The 14,500-nt window shown below is 53.7% G+C and overlaps 1 protein-coding gene across 1 annotated transcript in view; it reads left to right on the top strand.

Annotated features, from left to right (window-relative positions):
* The window catches only part of DNAH9 (dynein axonemal heavy chain 9), a 98,308-nt gene that overhangs the window by 53,924 nt on the left and 29,884 nt on the right, over positions 1 to 14,500 (top strand). The window contains exons 38-51 of the mRNA XM_078618661.1: positions 6 to 133; positions 289 to 397; positions 1,327 to 1,474; positions 1,753 to 1,927; positions 2,721 to 2,894; positions 3,381 to 3,588; positions 5,375 to 5,540; positions 6,343 to 6,445; positions 8,327 to 8,566; positions 9,148 to 9,309; positions 10,515 to 10,711; positions 12,220 to 12,382; positions 13,164 to 13,287; positions 13,882 to 14,024. Of these exons, the coding sequence (XP_078474787.1) occupies positions 6 to 133; positions 289 to 397; positions 1,327 to 1,474; positions 1,753 to 1,927; positions 2,721 to 2,894; positions 3,381 to 3,588; positions 5,375 to 5,540; positions 6,343 to 6,445; positions 8,327 to 8,566; positions 9,148 to 9,309; positions 10,515 to 10,711; positions 12,220 to 12,382; positions 13,164 to 13,287; positions 13,882 to 14,024 (2,240 nt within the window). The remainder of the gene's footprint in view (positions 1 to 5; positions 134 to 288; positions 398 to 1,326; positions 1,475 to 1,752; positions 1,928 to 2,720; positions 2,895 to 3,380; positions 3,589 to 5,374; positions 5,541 to 6,342; positions 6,446 to 8,326; positions 8,567 to 9,147; positions 9,310 to 10,514; positions 10,712 to 12,219; positions 12,383 to 13,163; positions 13,288 to 13,881; positions 14,025 to 14,500) is intronic.

Raw genomic sequence — 14,500 nt, forward strand, 5'->3', positions numbered from 1 at the left:
CCCAGGCCTCTTCTCAACGATCATGCGCGACCTGGCCAACATCTCGCACGACGGGCCCAAGTGGATCGTCCTGGATGGAGACATCGACCCCATGTGGATCGAGTCCCTCAACACGGTGATGGATGACAACAAGGTGAGGCGAGGCCGGACGTGGCGGCTCTGATCGGCTCGGTTTATTTGCACGTATGTACGTCGAACCGTTTTTGCACAGTACATATGATGTCATTTTATTTTAGTCATCGGCCGATGAATGAGTGTGACGGCCACGTGTCCTCGCTTGACCGCCAGGTGCTGACGCTGGCCAGCAACGAGCGGATCCCTCTCAACCCCACGATGCGACTCCTGTTTGAGATCAGCCACCTCCGCACGGCGACGCCAGCCACCGTCTCCAGAGCCGGTGTGTGTCTGTGTGTGCGCGTGTGTATGTGTAGTGGGCTCGAATTAGGTGCACACACACACAGCTTGGAGGCAACACTATTTATTAAACGGTAAGTAATATAACACTGTACATGAGGTGGTGACCACCTTCCTCAACTCACTAACACTCTGGAACACGACACAGAGTGGACCAGGCAGGCTGCGGGCTGCCTGGCCCAGGACGACGACCCGGGACTTGAGGACCGATGATGTCGTCTTCACTTCGGAGTACAACCACCTCGCTCTGCATCCACACCCCGCTTATATCCGCTCTGGCGTGGCCGGCTCCGCCCAGGCGTGGCCGGCTCTGCCCAGGCCACGCCTCCCTTCCCAGGCCACGCTTCCCTTCCCCCACCTCACGGGAAGGTCCGGGTCCCTCCACCACGTGACCCCCCAGGCACCCCCTTGGGGCCCCTAGCCCTCGTACGGGCCGACACAGTAGTGACGTCCTATGTCACTACATATGTACGTGGGAGTGGCGGTGTAACGGTTAGCGTTACGTTGCGCTACGAAATTGGCCAACAACAGTGACGATTATCTGAACCGGTCCTGGGACTCCCCTAGGTCGACTCAGCCTCAAATGAGTACCTGGTGCGGTGCGTAAAAACATCGCCACCAGGGAGACAAAGGCGGCTGGGTGTGGTGCTGGCCACCCACCCCCTCGTGCAACGTTCTGGCCTTCATAGGTGCTCGCTAACACCACTTGCCCCGACAGTCTGTCAAGTCTATACGGGGGATCTTTGTCTTTGTCTTGTATTTACGTGTGTATGTTGAACTTCTTTCGCACCATACGTAGCCAACCGCGCTGAACGAAGGTGCCACATGGGCTCTCACCCGGTCGCAACATCCACCCGCCCCTCCCCGTCCGGCGACTCTTTGTGGGCTAATGTCGCCTTGTGACCCTTGCAGGAATCCTCTACATCAACCAGGCGGACCTGGGGTGGAACCCGCCGGTGAGCAGCTGGGTGGACGGGCGGGAGGTGCAGTCTGAGCGGGCCAACCTCAGCATCCTCTTCGACAAATACCTGCCCATGTGCCTGGACACGCTACGCACGCGGTAACAAACTAAACAAAGACAGAGATCTCCTCCCCCCACCGCCCCGTATAGCCTCAGTAGAATTTTGGAGAAAGTGGTGTTAGCGAGTAGCACGTATGATGATGATGACGACGACGACGGGGATGAGGGCTGTGGTGGATTTGTGCCCCACGTGAGTTAGTGAGTTGAGCGTCGGTCAACATGGGTTCCTGCAGGACGAACAGGTCTCCCATCGGCACTTCTGACACCTCTGCGTCGACCGCTGGCATGCGTGCGTGCGTGACCCCACGTATTTGCAGGTTCAAGAAGATCATTCCCATTCCGGAGCAGAGCATGGTGCAGATGCTGTGCCACCTGCTGGAGTGCCTTCTCACGCCCACCAACGCGCCGCCCGACAGCCCCAAGGAGCTGTACGAGCTCTACTTCGTCTTTGCCACCGTGTGGGCCTTCGGCGGAGCAATGTTTCAGGACCAGGTGAGTTGGGCGTGCCGGGGGTGGGGGGCGGGGCAAGTGAAACGATTGCACTCGCGTCGGCGCGGGGGCAACGATCCGCAATTCATCGATGCAACGAATGAAGTAGATTCTTTAAAAGATAAAAACAAATTTCGTCTTTCCCCCCCAATGTTATTTATTTTTCGTGACTCGTATGTACGTTGAACTTCTTTCGCCCCGTATGCAGCCACCCACGCTAATCGGCGGTGCGGGGGAAGGTCAATGCAGTTGAAGTTAAAGATCCCAAGACGTTGTTCACGGAAGAGCCGGCGCCACGGTCCAAAATTTGACAAATTATGAAATGTCCTCGCAAATTATTCAATTGGGATCAGACAGAGACACGGATCCCCCCCGTACAGCACCTATGTAGCACTTCTATGAATGCCGGCACGGCACACAAGGGGGTGGGTGGCCAACACCACGCTCGGCCTCTCTCCAGTGGTGATGTTTACTACACACTGCACCAGGTACTCATTTGAGGCTAGGGAAGTCCCGTGACCGGTTCAGACGATCGGTTTAGACAATCGTCACCGGTGTTGGTGGCCGTGGGAATCGAACTCGGGTCGCCGGGGTTCGTAGCGCAAGCGCGCCATCCGCCGCACCACCTGCCCCTCTCCCACTCAGCAGCAGCAGCAACAACATTGCTCTCCCTCTCGTGTCGAACCGCGGTGTCCGTGAAACGTCGGCGACGATCACCCCTGAGGCTGCGACGAGCGACCGCGCCCAGTGCCCGGACGTTACCAAGCTGACCTCCCCGAACCCTGCCCCCCCGCAGCTCGTTGACTACCGCACGGAGTTCAGCAAGTGGTGGGTGACCGAGTTCAAGACCATCAAGTTCCCGTCGCAGGGCACCGTCTTCGACTACTACATTGACCCCGAGAGCAAAAAGTTCGAGCAGTGGACAAAACTCATCCCCAAGTTCGAGCTGGATCCGGAGATTCCCCTTCAGGTGAGGCACGACGGTCGGTCGGTCAGCAGGTCGCGTGTCGGTACTCCCGCTGCTTGCAAAACGTCTGGCCGCCGTGGGGAGTAGGCCAAAGTTCCCTATTTGGGGGGGGGGGGCCCTCGAGAAACCTCTCATTCAATTATTTCAACTACCAACTACCTCGCCTGGTATGCAGGAGGTCGTGGGTCCGATCCCGACCCTGACGCCTGTTGTTTATATGTTCTCACCGTCGTCGCGTGGATTTTTTTCCGTGTCCTCCGGTTTTCCCCCTCCACTTTTGGAATCGACGTCACGCGTTCAAAGTATTTGGGCTGCCGCGCATTTCCGCACGACGATAAGCCACTTGCTTGGGCTATCATTTGTGATGGCCATGTGCGCTTCTACACAGCTCAGGGGGGCCTTACCTGTTAACGTAAAAAAATGGTCGAGTGTGCTCGGCGGATAAGGAGAAATGTGTCGCTGTTGGTCCGTCGCCGACGCGTCTCGCAGGCGTGCATGGTGCACACGATGGAGACGATGCGCGTGCGCTTCCTCATGGACCTGCTGATGGAGCGCCGGCGGCCCGTCATGCTGGTGGGTGGCGCCGGCACGGGCAAGTCGGTGCTGGTGGGCGACAAGCTGTCGGCGCTGGACGGAGACGCCTACGCGGTGAAGAACGTGCCCTTCAACTACTACACCACCTCCGCCATGCTGCAGGGTAAGGAGCCCGGGGCTTCTGCTCCTTTTCCACTGGCACACCCGAGCCGTGCCAAGCCCGGGGCCGTCGTGGTACCGGGGCGGGGGGTTGCCGCTGAGCGGTTGCCGTGCCGAGCCGGAGCCAAACCACGAAACGCCGGCCGAATCTTGCTGGAGGCCAAGCAGGGCCAGGGGCGTGGCTAATGGATTGACAGAAGGCTCTTGCGTGCACATTTTTAGTCACCCTGAGATTAACACGTAGGCTTTTGCGACCAATATTATTCATAATCAACGTTTTTGGGGTTGATCGCGTTATTTATAAATGTGTCGTAACCCTCCACCACCCGACACGGCCAATCAGTAAAAAAGTGTCACGTTGACAAAAGACAAATAGTTCATGCTTCAACACACCGGTGTGTTGAAGCGTGAACTATTTGTGGAAGGTTACGACACAAAAACGTTGATTATGAATCACCCTGAGATGTTGATATGCGATGTCGTTCACCCACACTGTCAAACTGTAATTGTTGCTCTGCATGTAAATCAGCCATAGGGAGGAAGAAGATTTACCTCCGTATGTATGTTGAGCTTATTTTCGCAACATACGTCGCCAACCATTCCATTCTATAAATATAATATATATATATTAATGTTATTTTATTATTTCCCTTCTACCTGACTTTACCGAAAGAACCAAGAATATTAATCCCGGCAGTTACGAAAGCTTTAAATCAAAATTCATTCTATTCTAATCGGAGGTGCGAGGACAACAAAATAGATTATTTAAAAGTAAATAGCTCCAGTGGCTTCCTAACATCGGAAGGAACAGCATTCCAGATGGCCGCAGAAGCGCATCTGAAAGTGCGCGATGCGGTGCCCACCGTCTTTGTTTCGACGGGTAACCAAAAGCTGCTGCTGCTGCTGCCGCCGCTGCCGCCGCTGCTGCTGCTGCTGCAAGGATGACCGGTGGCCGTATGATGGATTATGCTCCTTGACCAGATCAGCGAGGTGTTGCGGTTCATTTGTGGCAAGCGCTTTGTGTGTAATGATCATATTTGTGTTTGGGCTGCACGGCACGATAGCTTTATGTACGTATGTATGTTGAAGTTCTTTCACAATGTACGTGGCCAACTGCGCTAATGTAAGTGTGTATGCTGAACTTCTTTCGCACCGTACGTAGCCAACCGGGCGAATCGGAGGTGCGGGGGGAAGGACAACAAACTTGTAGCGCTCTTAAGACGCCCCGGCGTAAAGGAGGGGCGGCTCTAGCAAACACAAACTAACGTTCGTTGTTATTGTTATTATCGTTATTACTCTTTGGTTATTTCGGTAAAGTCACGTAGGTATAAAATAAAAATAAACCACGACGTTTCGGGCGCAACACAAGAATCCGTCATCAGGTGGGAAAGCGTGGTCTGCTGCTGAGGCAGACTGTTTTAAAGGTTTGAAATGGGTGTAGCCCAAGGGTCATAAAGAAGTGGCCAGGGCTGGTGATGTTAATGTGAGAAATTAGCATGCAACTGTAAGATAGGAGGAGAGTGGCCTCCTGGACGAGGGCACGGAAGTGGCTATGTTAATGTGAGAGATTAGCATGATGCTAATGTGAGAAATTAGCATGATGTTAATGTGAGAGATTAGCGTGATGTTAATGTGAGAGATTAGCGTGATGTTAATGTGAGAAATTAGCATGTAACTGTAAGATAGGAGGAGAGCGGCTTCCTCGACGAGGGAGTGCAACCCAGCGAGTGCAATAAAGAGGACATGTGAGCACGAGAGTGACACGGCCGTGGCTGCCCGCTGCCCCCCAGCCGTGCTGGAGAAGCCGCTGGAGAAGAAAGCGGGCCGCAACTACGGACCGCCGGGCACCAAGAGGCTGGTCTACTTTGTGGACGACATGAACATGCCCGAGGTGGACGCCTACGGCACGGTGCAACCGCACACGCTCATCCGCCAGCACCTGGACTACAACCACTGGTGAGCGGGAGGGGGGGGAGGTGGAGGTGGAACAGCAGCGGCGCTCCCGGCCCCTGCGGATTTCGAGCCGGGCCGTTGGGGCTCGCGACGCCGTGGCGCTAGGGTTTGCCGCCTGTTTGCTGGTTCTGTTCCCAGGTAGTCTCTTTCGTGGAAGCAAATCTATAAGTCATCCCGGGACATTAAAGACGCTGTCTTTCTGACAGACCTGTTCTTCACCTGAGGACGGCTGCTTGCGTTGTGGCCGAAACGTCGTGAGAATTATTTTATTATGTGTTATTTTTATTATTTTATTATTTCCATTCTACGTGACTTTACCGAAAGAACCAAGAAGATTAAAAGTTATCTTTTCAATTGATAGTAAAAAAAAAGTTTTGTTTGTAAAATAATTTCTTATCATTATTATTATTATTCATCATCACCACCATCACAATCACGATCCATGGGGCAGATAGCACGTGAGGTTTCCTCTGTCTCGTGCCGATATGCTGAAGTAGTGCACCACATCCTTCTAGCACCTGATGTCTCTGTTAGGTCTTCCTCTCCTGCCGGTTCCTTCCATTTTCCCGAACAACGCGCTTTGCATTTTTCGTTTTGATCTCCCATCGCGCCGGGAGATCAAAACGAACCGGTAGGACGTGGGGGGGGGGGGGGTGGGTCATCTGCGTCGCAAGTTCAGCGTTGCCAACCGTTCCACCACCGTGGCGGCACCCTCCCGCACCGTGTTCCACGCGCGCCGCCGATCACCGCTGCGTCGCGAGCGTGACGACGGCACGTGACGCGTGCGTCTGCCCCCCGTGCGCAGGTACGACCGTCAGAAGCTGAGCCTCAAGGAGATTCACAACGTGCAGTACGTGGCCTGCATGAATCCCACCGCCGGTAGCTTCACCATCAACTCGCGTCTCCAGGTGCCGTTCCCCCCCCTCCACCCCGACACTACCCCCCTACCAACCCAATCCCCCCTCCCAATCGCAGACGCTTCTGCCTTAGGCAGGGAGAATTGACGTTTGATCGATGCGCCGAGTAGAGTAGATTCTTGAAAGGAGATATTATTTTTTAACTTTTCCCCCCAATGTTATTTATTTTTAGTGACTTGTACGTATCTTGAACATTTTTTGCACCTTTCGATTTAAAGCTTTCGTGACTGCAGGGATTCATCTTCTTGGTTCTTTCGGTAAAGTCACGTAGAAGGGAGGTAATAAAATAATAAAAATAAAACATAATAAAATAATAATAAAATAATTCTAGATTTATTTTATTATGTTTTATTTTTTATTATTTTATTACCTCCCTTCTACGTGACTTTACCGAAAGAACCAAGAAGATCTTTTGCACCGTATGTAGCCAGCCGTGCTAATCGGAGGTGCGGGGGAAGGACAACAAACTAAACATACAAAGCAGTTCTAAGGAAATGAGTTTTCAATCTGGATTGAATAGTGCATAGTCTCGGTGTCTTCCCAACGCCAATCTTTCCTGTACTTTGCACTCCTGTTGTTGTGTAGCTTCTTGTGTAACGTTCCCACCCCCGTGCCCCGAATGGACATTCGTGGTAAAAGAGCTTTACAGATCGTCGGATTCTTCCAGTCTAAAGATTCCCGATTCTAGATTTGAAGTTTTCGTGACTGCAAGGATCCATTACTCTTTGGTTCTGTCGGTAAAGTCACGTAGGTGAAAAATTTAAATAAATTAAATCACGACGTTTTGGAGGCAACACAAGCGCTCTCCATCAGGTGGGACCACCACAGGCAGAAGCAACTGCTGGAATGAGTAAGAGAGCTGCAGAGAGCTAGATTTAATTATTTTTATTTTTATTTTTGTACCTTTTATTATTTCTTTCCTACGTGACTTTACCGAAAGAACTAAAGAGTATAGATTCCCGATTCCTGCTTCTGTTATCCCCGATCGTGCAATCGGCGTCGCGTGGTGAGGCGAGGAAAGTCGTGTGTAGAATCTCGCGGAGCGGCGAGTCGGCCTGTGGTGCTGGGGAGAGGGGCGGTATGCTGGACGTCGCCTTGCCGTCACGCGCCAGTTTCGTCCTCCAGACGATGCGGTTTAAAACGTCACCGCTGTGGCTCGCTGAGTCTCGGGACTCTCTCTCTCTCGTCGCTAGAGTCCCGCTGAATTGTGATGTTTGGACCACTGCCGTGAATGAGTGAGTGAGTGCGTGTGTGTCCGTGGGCGGCTTCATCAATCGCTGTGTTCTCCCTGTTCCCTGGAGGAACCCCCGAGAGGGAGGGTTCATTCTAGCTCTGCCAGATGGAGTTTGGCCAGAAGGCGTCATAAACGCCTGTCCCTCTGGGGTCTCTAGAGGAGCGATGATCACAACAACGAGCGAAACCCTATTTGGCACAGTAGGGGGTACAGCTGGTGCGTCTGCCAGTCATCTCAGTCAGTCAACCCATGGCACCTGGGTCCGTCCCGTAACTTCCTGTCGGCGAGCCTTCGACACTTCACGTGGCCTCAAGGTTCACCTGGCCTGGCACAGGCGTCACGGTGACGTCACCGTCACTTAGTGGTGAATGGCGGGTATTGGTTTTGCCTTCATCAATGGGGGGGAGCGGTGGCACAGCGGTTAGCGCGCTGCTGCGCTGCAAACCCGACAGAGACCCGAGTTCAATTCCTGCTCACGGCCACACGATAAATCTGAACCGGTCCTGGGCCTCCCCTCGGTCGACTCAGCCTCAAATGATGTCCTGGTGCAGTGGTGTGTAAACATCGATGGGATAAACGAGGGAACACCGCACGTCCTCCCGTCATTGTCCCCCCCACCTCCCGCCTACCTCCCGCAGCGCCACTTCTGCGTATTTGCGCTCTCCTTCCCGGGCTCCGAGGCTCTGTCCAGCATCTACAGCTCCATCCTGGGGCAGCACTTGCGTGGCAGCAGCTTCCCTGCGGCCGTGCAGAAGACGGTGCCGGCGCTGGTGGGCCTGGCGCTAGCGCTGCACCAGAAGGTGTCCTCGGCCTTCCTGCCGACGGCCGTCAAGTTCCACTACATCTTCAACCTGCGCGACCTCTCCAACGTTTTCCAGGTGCGCCACGGTTGGCGAGGTGTTAACTTCCTCGCCTGGTATACAGGAGGTCGCGGGTTCGATCCCGACCCCGCTGAGGCCTGTTGTATATTTCTAGTTTGCGTGTCTCTCTCTCTCCCCGTGGTCGCGTGGTTTTTTTCTCCGGGTCCCTCCAGTTTTTTCCCCTTCCACATTTAGAATAAACAATGTGCGCAGTGGCGAGCTGTTAACTACCTTGCCTGGGAAACAGGAGGTTGCGGGTTCGATCTCGACCCCGCTGAGGCCTGCTGTATATTTCGAGTGTGTGTGCCTTTCTCCCCGTGGTCGCGTGGGTTTTTTTTCCCCCTCCACATTTAGAATCGACGTCACGCGTTCGGAGTTATTTGGCTGCTAGAAATGTCCACGTGATGATGATGAGCCCACTTGGTTGGCTTATCATCTGTGATGGCCAGGTCGCATCTGAAACAGAGAGCTACATAGCTCAGTGTGGCCTTTACCTGCTAAAATAAACAAAAATAGTTTAGTAGTTTTAGTATCCACTCCTGAGCCCCACTGGGCCACGTCTTGCGTAATCGATCTGTTTGCCATGTCCGTGTCGCCAGGGCATCCTATTCTCCACGCCCGAGTGCATCAAGGTGCCCCAGGACCTGATGAAGCTCTACCTGCACGAGTCGAACCGCGTCTACCGGGACAAGATGCTGGACGAGAAGGACTTCCAGAACTTTGACAAGATCCAGGTCGACACCGTCAAGAGGTTCTACGATGTGAGTCGCCGACGGGCGGAAAGTGCTCACCGTCGCGGCCGTCGCGTGGCGGTCACTCTTTACTGCGAACATTTCGGTGGCGAAATGTTGACTACCTCGCCTGGTATACGGTCGTGGGTTCGATCCCGACCATGACGCCTGCTGCATATTTGAAGTTTGCACGTCCTTTCTCCCCGTGGTCGCGTGGATTTTTCTCCGGGTCCTCCAGTTTTTCCCTATACATTTAGAATCAATGTGCGTTTAGAGTATTTGGGCACTGTAAATTTCCACACGAGAAGCCACTTTGTTGAGCTATTATCTGTGGCCAGGTCGCTTCTGGGCCTTACCTGGTAAAATTTAAAATAGTTTACTTTAGTTTGGCTCTGCACACGTGTGCAATGCGGGGGGGTCGTGCTGACTCTCGTAAAGGTGATCCAATGGGAATGAAACTTCAGTCTAAAGTTGTGGTGCTGTTAGGGACTCACCCTGTTGGAAAGTGGCCACGCTGATCAAAGCGTCCATCGCCACAAACTTACGCATAAAGCGAATGTCCCAACGCGTTTTCTGCCGACACACGCGCATCGGCTCCCGTACCGCCGATCGATACTTCAATATTCGTTTTCATTTTTTTTTGTGCTCGTAGTTCCTGAAAGTTGGTAAACGGTGAAGCGGGCGCGCGTGCCCTACTTTAGATCGGCTCTTGAGCGCGTGGCTCGCTCGCAAACGCTACGAGACGACAGAGATCGGTGCGGCGGTGGCTCCGCAAACGCCACCGTGCGTGCCATTCGCCCACCACTCGCCCTCACGTGAAAGTTGAAAAGTATCTTCTTGGTTTTTTCGGTAAAGTCACGTTGAATGGAAATAATAAAATAATAAAAATAAAACATAATAAAATAATTCTCACGACGTCTCGGCCACAACGCACGCAGCCGTCCTCAGGTGAAGAACAGGTCTGTCGATAAGACAAGAACAGGTCTGTCGATAAGACAGAGTCGACAGACCTGTTCTTCACCTGAGGACGGCTGCTTGCGTTGTGGCCGAAACGTCGTGAGAATTATTTTATGATGTTTTATTTTTATTATTTTATTATTTCCATTCTACGTGACTTTACCGAAAAAACCAAGAAGATGAATCCCTGCAGTCACGAAAGCTTTAAATCGAAAGTAAAAAAGTAATAAATTAATTACAAATACGACACCGTTTTCAATTCCCGCGCTGCCCTCCAGGACATAGACGAGACCCTGGCGCAGGCGCAGCAGATGAACATCTTCTGCCACTTTGCGAGCGGCGTGGGCGAGCCCAAGTACCTGCCGGCGGCCAGCTGGGAGTCCCTGAACCGCATCCTCGTGGAGGCCCTGGACAACTACAACGAAACCAACGCCGTCATGAGCCTGGTGCTCTTCGAGGACGCCATGGCCCACATGTACGTGCGTGCGAGTGCGCGTGTCTTTGTGAGCGTGGCCGCATGTGCGTGCGCACGTGCGTGTGTTTGCACGCGCGTGTGTATCTTTGCGTGCGTGCGAGTGCGCGTGTCTTTGTGAGCGTGGCCGCATGTGCGTGCGCACGTGCATGTGCTTGCATGCGCGTGTGTATCTTTGCGTGAGTGAGTGCGTGCGTGTACACGTGTCTTTGTGAGCGTGACCGCATGTGCATGCGCACGTGCGTGTGTTTGCACGCGCGTGTGTATCTTTGCGTGCGTGCGAGTGCGCATGTCTTTGTGAGCGTGGCCGCATGTGCGTGCAAACACACGCACGTGTGTATCTTTGCATGCGTACTTGCGAGTGTCTTTGTCATGCTTGCGCGCGTGTATTTTCACGCGCGCATGTCTTTGCGAGCGTGCTTGTGTACGCGTGCGCCCGTGTGTTTGCTGTGTGGGGAGCGGTGGTCTAGTAGAGGCTTGCGCGGTGTGCTGCGAACCCGGCGACCCGAGTTTGATTCCAGCTCACGGCCACCAGCACCAGTGACGATTATCTAAACCGGTCCTCGGCCTCCCCAAGCTCGACTCAGCCTAAATCATTACCTGGTGCAGTGTGTAAACATCGTCACTAGGGAGACAAAGGCGGCCAGGGGTCGTGCTGGCCACCCACCCTCTCGTCTGCCATGCCGGCCTTCATAGGTGCTACTTATTAACAGCACTTGCCTCAACAGTTTGTTAAGCCTATACGGGGAGATCTTTGGACGCGCGGTTCAGTCAGGGGATTTATTTTGTTTTTTAGATCGATCGTGCAAATTTAAATGTGTCGTTCAACCCGCGACCACCCGGCGCAGCCAATTAGACAGGTTTTGCCACGTAAACAAAAGTGCCAGTTACTAGTTCAGCCACACTGGCGTGTTGGAGAGTAAACCCTCGACGTTCACAATTCGGCCTGTTTTGGTTTACCACCCCCTGTCCCCCGCCTGCCTGTTGGGTCATGTACCCGGTCCACCCAAACCCTCCCCGCGCCACCACACGACTCGCATCGGGTAGGTTATTTTGCCGCGGACGTGAAGAGCCCTCGCCGCCGGATTAATGGGCCCTGCGCATTGATGGTGAACCGCTCAGAATTCAGGGCTTTGTGATGGCGCCGTGATTAGACCACCTGGGCCCTCGGGTGTTGATTTGTGTTGATTGTCCGGCCACCACTGACCAGCTCTGAGAATTCAAATGATCAGTTTGACTCGGGGCAGGTGGGCAGTTCTGGCCCGTTTACCCTGTGAACAAGACGTCACTTGAAGGGATCTCGAAAGTAGTTCAATGATATCCGCTTCCACGGGCACTTTTTGCACCCAATGGGTTGCATTGCTTCGCAAGAGTTTCCCGAATGGATCCTTGGTCTCGCATGACGTGACGCCGATCGCAGGATCAGGATGAAACATTGGGGGAATAACAAACACCACACCAACAATTCGAAGCTGTTTTTGTGCTCTCGCGCGGTGGACGGGGGGGAGCAGCTGCCGCATAAACCGCATCCTGGAGTCGCCGCGCGGAAACGCGCTGCTGGTCGGCGTCGGGGGCAGCGGGAAGCAGAGCCTCACCCGCCTGGCCGCGTTCATCAGCTCCATCGAGGTCTTCCAGATCACGCTCAAGAAGGGCTACGGCATCCCTGACCTTAAGGTGAGGCTTGCTTCCGCTGGGCCGCCGCCGTTACATCTTTTTCTCAACCTTGCAGCCGGGACGCGCCGGGGCTTTGCCGAGCCAGCCCCGGCACGGCTCAGGAGATGCCCGCTCGGTTATCGTGGCGTGCAATTAACCCCCTTGCCGTTCCGAGGCTGCCCGCCAGTCGCAGGGTGGGGTGGGTGTCCCCGTTCGCCGCCGAATCTCGGAACGCGCGAGCGGCTCGCTCGGAGAGGAGGAAGCGGCGGCGCCGCCGTTGCTTTTTGAAGACGTCGTTACTCGCCGCAATGAACCGTAGCGGCACGGGTGATCACCGGTGTATTAAAAACACGCATCATGGGACCTCCTTTGCCAGTACCAAAATATGAGAATAGGTTTTCCTCTTTTATATGGCAACAAAACAGGTGTGTTGAGATGTTAAAACACCAAACTGAAACCTTTTACAAGGAATCATGTCTGCATTAACCACAATACTTGTGGTCAGAATGCAAACAAAAAACATACTCTGATAATATATGTTTTGTCTTTAAAACTGAAAGCTGTCTCTGGTGTGGACCAATCAGTTTCAAAGACAGTGCATATATTATCAAAGTATGTTTTCTGCTTGGATTCTGACCACAAGAATTGTGATTAATGCAGACATGATTCCTTGTATAAAGGTTTCAGTTTTGTTGCCAGAAAAAAGGGGAAAAACCCCTATTATTATATTTTGGTACTGGCAAAGGAGGTGAAATGATTCAGATTCTCGTTTGCTGTGTGGGTCCTTTCCCGTCCCCTGTAGGCCGACCTCGCGAACCTCTACATCAAGGCTGGCGTGAAGAGCCTGAGCACCTTGCTACTGATGACGGATGCCCAGGTGGCCGATGAGAAGTTCCTGGTTCTGGTCAACGACCTCCTGGCCTCGGGTGAGCCTGGGTGACGAGGCCCGACGAATTGCAACTCGCAGCTCTACGGCACGCCTGGCAAAACACATGAGCAGGCTGCAGCGTGTGCAGCGTTCTCTGTCACGTGACGGTGATGGGGCACTGCAAGATCCGACGCCGTGTACGTCCGGTGCTCGCCGAGCTGCATTGGCTTCCGTTTGCCGAACGATTACGTGAAAGTAGAGGTTTTTTTTTTTTGGGTTAGATCGCGTAAATATATAAATGTGTCATCAGCAATATGGAGATTTTGTCAGGTGCTCTCAGTGTTGCCTTGTGGTGATGTCACGGTTGTTGTGGTGGAAGTGATGATGTGATGTTTTTTGTGGTGGTGATGATGTGACGGTTGTTGTGGCGGTGATGTGACGGTTGTTGTGGTGGTGGAGGCGATGATGTGATGGTTGTTGTGGTGGTGGTGATGTGTTGGTTGTTGTGGTGGTGTAGGCGATGATGTAACGGTTATTGCGGTGGCGATGATCTGACGGTTGTTGCGGTGGAGGTGGTGATGTGACGGTTCGTTGTTGTTGTTGCGGCGGCGGTGGCGGTGGTGGTGGTGGGGCCTGCCTCGCACGTACGCAGGCGAGATCCCGGACCTGTTCCCCGACGACGAGGTGGAGAACGTCATCAGCAGCGTGCGCAACGAGGTGAAGGCTGCCGGCCTCATGGACACGCGCGAGACCTGCTGGAGGTTCTTCATCGACCGCGTGCGCAGGAACCTCAAGGTGACGGGATGCGGTGGAGTAGCAAGGCTGGTTGTAGGAGGCAGCGCAGGCAATATGGGCGGCAGGGTGGTGACGCACTGTCAACGCTCGTGCCTCACAGCGAGAAGCGCTCAGGGTTCGACACCTGACTTGGGGCGCCTTTTCCTATTTGGAGGTGCGGGATCGGACGCGCTTTCCTTTCATCGCTCAAAGAAAACGTAGAACGTAACCGACGGCCTCACTGGGGTGCCGCGGTGGCAAGAGGTTCACTACCTCGCCTGGTATACAGGAGGTCGTGCGTTCCATCTCGACCCTGACGCCTGCTGTGTATTTGGAGTTTTAATGTTTTCCCCGTGGTCGTGTGGATCTTTCTCCGGGTCCTCCGGTCCCCCCCCCCCCACATTTAGAATAAACGTGCATTTTAGAGTTTTTTGGCTGATATACATTTCCACGCGATGACGATAAGCCACTGCATTGGTGCTGTCATTTGCGATCGC

The sequence above is a fragment of the Lampetra planeri genome, chromosome 58, assembly GCF_965212315.1.
Source record: "Lampetra planeri chromosome 58, kcLamPlan1.2.h2, whole genome shotgun sequence".
In the NCBI taxonomy this organism is placed as follows: Eukaryota; Metazoa; Chordata; class Hyperoartia; order Petromyzontiformes; family Petromyzontidae; genus Lampetra; species Lampetra planeri.